General features: G+C 54.0%; 1 protein-coding gene across 1 annotated transcript; it reads left to right on the top strand.

Annotated features, from left to right (window-relative positions):
• The first annotated feature begins 632 nt into the window (after positions 1-632).
• CUNH11orf68 (chromosome unknown C11orf68 homolog) lies at positions 633-1,388 on the top strand. The gene has a single exon (XM_006149920.3). It carries the CDS (start codon positions 633-635, stop codon positions 1,386-1,388), a length of 756 nt encoding a protein of 251 aa, XP_006149982.1.
• The last annotated feature ends 3,430 nt before the right edge of the window (positions 1,389-4,818 follow it).

Here is a 4,818-nt window from a genome sequence, read left to right as displayed (position 1 = left end):
CGCGGCAGGGCCGGAGCCTGGCCTTTCCCCAGGGTCTAATAAGCCTGGGTTCGAGTCTGGGCACTGCCTCACGGGCCTCGGACGCGCTACCGCCCTCTCTGGGGCTCAGTGTCTTTGTCTTTATGTGGGACTGCCCCGGTGGTCTGGCCCTTCAAGGCTTGCCATAGGGGCTGTGCAAACCTGTGCTTTGCCTCCTTCTGAATCCCAGCGCTCCAGTGATCGGCTGGAGACCAGGAGAGCGCCTGGCCAGGGCCTGAAGGTGTAACTGGGGCCGGTTTCCCTCACACCTGAACTCAAATTTAGGCTCTGCCTCTCATTGCAGGTGTGACCTTGGGCAAGTCCCTTTTCTCTGAGCTTCCTTTCCTTGTCTGTAAGTCAGTGAGCGTAGAAATAACTCTAGCAACAACGCTCGTATATTGTGCTCACTCCACTCGAGGCATTTAATTCTCACAGCAGATCTGCGGGACAGAAACAATTGTTATCCCATTGTAAGGATGAGGTAACCGAGGCACAGTGACATTAAGCATTGCCCAAGGCCACACAGTTTAGCCCATTACCTGGCCCTGCTAGGGCCCAAAGGTGCTTGGAATTATTGTCTCGGACCTGCCTTGACTTGGTTCCCTCACAGCAGGATGGAGCCAGGTGAAGAGCTGGAGGAGGAGGACTCTCCTGGGGGCCGTGAAGATGGCTTCACCGCTGAGCACCTGGCCGCAGAGGCTATGGCAGCTGACATGGACCCCTGGCTGGAGTTTGATGCCCGCAGCACACCTGCCACTGAGCTGGATGCCTGGTTGGCCAAGTACCCACCATCCCAAGTTACTCGCTATGGGGACCCAGGTTCACCCAACTCTGAACCTGTGGGCTGGATTGCAGCATATGGGCAGGGCTACACCCCCAACTCGGGTGATGTGCAGGGCCTGCAGGCAGCTTGGGAAGCTCTGCAAACCAGTGGGCGTCCCATCACACCGGGTACCCTGCGCCAGCTGGCCATCACCCACCACGTGCTCTCAGGCAAGTGGCTGATGCACCTGGCACCTGGCTTCAAGCTAGACCACGCCTGGGCTGGCATTGCCCGGGCTGTGGTTGAGGGTCGGCTTCAGGTGGCCAAGGTGAGCCCACGGGCCAAGGAGGGAGGGCGCCAGGTCATCTGTGTTTACACAGATGACTTCACGGACCGCTTAGGTGTACTGGAGGCAGATTCAGCCATCCGTGCAGCAGGCATTAAGTGCTTGCTTACCTACAAGCCTGATGTCTACACTTACCTGGGCATCTACCGAGCCAACCGCTGGCACCTCTGCCCCACTCTCTATGAGAGCCGTTTCCAGCTTGGGGGCAGTGCCCGGGGCTCCCGTGTGCTGGACCGTGCCAACAATGTGGAACTGACCTAGTGGGACCAAGTGGAGGAGACCACTCTGCCCCCTCATGCTGGGAATGGATCCTTCTGTCTTCCTCGTTGTCACAAGAAGGCCACGCACCCCAGCTATAAAGACTAGGTCACTGGGGACTGCCTGCATCTTCAGTCCCCTCCAACTTCTTGCCCTCTGATCAGGGCTGACTCAAGCCCCCACAGGCTGGGGGCTCTGGCTCCCTGGGGGCCGGGCCCTCAGCCTCCCTCTTTGATGCTGCTCCCCTCCACTGCCCAGGACCACAGGCTGGGTGCAGACACCCAAGAGGAGAGCCTTCTTTGGCCACCCTCATCCCTGGTTACACCTGCATTCTCTTCTTTCCTGCCTCTCTCACAAGGGAGAAAACAGTACTTCCATTCCCTCTCCTTGGAGCCTTCTTAGTCCAAGGAGCAGGGGCCCTGCAGGCTTGAGCATGCCATTTTGTGGAGAGGGTAGTTGTACCCATTCATCTCCTGCCAGAGAGAGGAGATGCCAGGACCACAGACATGGGGTCTGCCCCTCTCTGCTAACTCACACAGCCTGCGGCACCTTCCTCCTTTCCTTGACTACCTTGACATGTGCCTGCTCCTGGCATTTCAATAAAACCCAGCTTGGGTCTGTGTATTGAGTGTTTTTTAAAATACTGCCTTGGTGGTTACCTGCTTTGGTTGCTGGAAAGAGGTAGGGCTAGAAGTTTGCTCTTCTTGACCCGGCTGGGCCTCCCTATTTGCCCCTGGTAATGTCCCACTGCCATGGGTGAGCTCCCTAAGAACCTGTGCAAAGCCTGCTCCTCTTTTATCCCAAGAATCAGAATCAGTTTATCAGTGATTTCCTATAAATCCAGGGACTGACCCTCCCAGGAGGTTTCAAGGAGCCACTGTTAGCCCCAGGGTGCATTCACGTATGACAGAGAAAGGTGATCACTTGGTCCCAGCAGTCCTAGGCTGGGCACATGATTTGGGGAGCAGAGGTTGATCTGAATTTCAGCACTGGAGACTGGGCATCCTTACACAGTAAACAACCTGTACAACTATAGATGATGTCTGGAGTCTCTGCTGTTTATACTTAACCTCTTCTACTACTCTGGCAACCACAGGGACAGTTGCAAAGCATTTGCATATGCATCATTTAATCCTCACAGTCTCCTCAGAAAAAGATGCTGGCTTCATTCTGGGATCAAGATTTTGAGGCCATGGGACCAGCAGTTAGCGTAATGGCTATGTCGCTGGACTCCCATGTAGTTGACCCAGTGGCTTAAAACTCATGCCTGGCATGTGTGCGTGCGTGCCCAAAATCCCAAGAGGAGAATGGAGGAGAAGGGATTGCAGCGTGGCCATCCCCCCTGGGGATTGATTTCTCACTTTCTGTCTCTATGTCTCTCTCTGTCTGCTGTCTGGTGAGCAGACACGCCCTACATGCCCTATAGCAAAACTTCTCCAAAAAAAAAAAGAATTTGAGGCCAGGTTGGGAAAGGAGTTTTCTCAGGGTCACACCGTGAGTCAGGCAGAGCTAGCACTTGCATCTGGGTCCCTTCCTTCCACACAGGCAGAGTATGGGCCCTGGCCTCACCTGCAGTTAGCTCTTCACAGCCCACAGGACACGTTCTGTCATTCTCTCCTGATTCAATCTGCCCTGCTGAGGCTGCTGTAGCCTCTGGGACCCCAGCTCCTGCACCCCCACCTCTTCAACCCCATGCCAGCCCTGGTCTTGGTTGGGGGCCAAGGTGCCTGGCAGGGAGCCTCTTGGGATGCTGCTCTCGTGCAGGAGCTGACTCAGCCTCCAGCAGACTCACCAAATTGGAATTTGGAGCAGGGGAGCGGAGATGCCACTGGCCTGACTGGGCAGTCAGGGTGGAAGTGGCTGAGTCATGAGATGTTGGCTCAACCCCCTCCCCAGTTTCCTCCCCACCCTGAACTTCCCCACTCAGCCCAGCCTTGGGAAGTCCCCAGAGCTGGGTGGTCTCTGAGTTGGAGCCCCGGTGCCATTTCTTCCTCAGGCCATCAGTGCTTGCACTAGACCAAGGTAGGCCAAGGCTTGGGGTTCTTGGCCAGGCCCTCATGAATCCCGCAAAGATGCCCCAGTGGTAGCAGTAGCACATGGTTCTTCCATAACGGCATGTCACAAACTCATCCTCTCCCGTCCTCATGGCCCTGCCTCAGTCCTTTCCTCACCATCTTTCTCCCAAACCATTGCAACAGCCTCCAACCTGCTGCACCTACCTTTTCCATAACCAGGCCAACAACTCTACAGAGCAGACCGTATCTCTCTCCTACTCAATGCCCTGCCATGGCTCCCCACAGCCTGCAGGAGAATCCACTACCAACTACCCTAGCTTCCCTTGGGCATCCCTTTCTGTCCATGTTCACCCACTGAAACCAACTGGCACATCCTTTACCCCCTGGCATGCAGCCCTGGACCTCAGGTTGTCCTTTCAGTTTGTATACCTGCCACACGGCACTGATCACAGGACTGTGTGGTTACTTGTATAGTCATCTGATGATATCTGTACCTTCCTGGTCCCTAAGCTACATGCCTGGATTGTGTGCCCCATGAAGGCAGGTGCCAAATCTAAATCTTAACCCTTGGCAAGGATAGATGTGTGAGGTCAGGGTGGGAGAGGAATAGCTGGATATTGATTAATGGAAACAAAACTACAAGTAAGTAAGAGGAATGACATCTAGTGTTATAAATTACAGTGGGGCTGAATCTACTGTAGTTAGTGACAACTTACTATGTGTCTCAGAGAACCTAAAAAAGAATTTGGGGGCCAGCCGGTAGCATGGTAGTGGGGCACCTGGATACCACATGACCAGCTGTACAGTTTGAATTCTAGACCCAGCAGCTTAAAAAACATGCCAGGTTGAGGCCAGCAGGTGGCATGGGGGTTAAGACCTTGGATCCCACATGGCTGGTTTTGTCGTTCAAATCCCGGTAACCTGAAATTCAGGCCAAGCATGTGTGCATATGCATGCCCAAAATCCCAAAGAGAATGGAGGAGAAAGGACTGCACTGTGGCCATTCCTCTCTGGGTGGTGCTTTCTCACTCTCTCTCCTGTCTCTCTCCAGTGAGTGAATGTGCCCTATTGAAAAAGTGTCAAGGTGAAAATTTCAGTGTTCCCAACACAAAGTAATGCCAAATGGGTCAGATTAAAGGTATACTAATTACCATCGGGATCAGCAGTTAGCGTAATGGCTGTGTCGCTGGACTCCCACATAGTCGACTGCAGTTCAAGTCCCGGACCTGGTGGCTTAAACTCACGCCGGGCGCATGTGTGTTCATGCCCAAGATCCCGGGAGGAGAATGGAGGAGAAGGGATTGCTGCGTGGCCATTCCCCCTTGGGGGTGATTTCTCACTTTCTGTCTATCTCTCTCTGTCTGGCGAGCACACGTGCCCTATAGCAAAAAAAAAAAAAAAAAAAAAAAAATTTTAAA

Source organism: Tupaia chinensis, unplaced genomic scaffold (genome assembly GCF_000334495.1).
Source record: "Tupaia chinensis unplaced genomic scaffold, TupChi_1.0 Scaffold000273_1, whole genome shotgun sequence".
NCBI lineage: Eukaryota > Metazoa > Chordata > Mammalia > Scandentia > Tupaiidae > Tupaia > Tupaia belangeri.
The sequence above is the reverse complement of the archived record's forward strand: the minus strand, read 5'-3'. Positions and strand labels throughout refer to the sequence as shown.

Excerpts from the sequence above, each read along its gene's own strand:
- CUNH11orf68 (XM_006149920.3), top strand. The coding sequence starts at position 633 with ATGGAGCCAGGTGAAGAGCTGGAGGAGGAGGACTCTCCTGGGGGCCGT.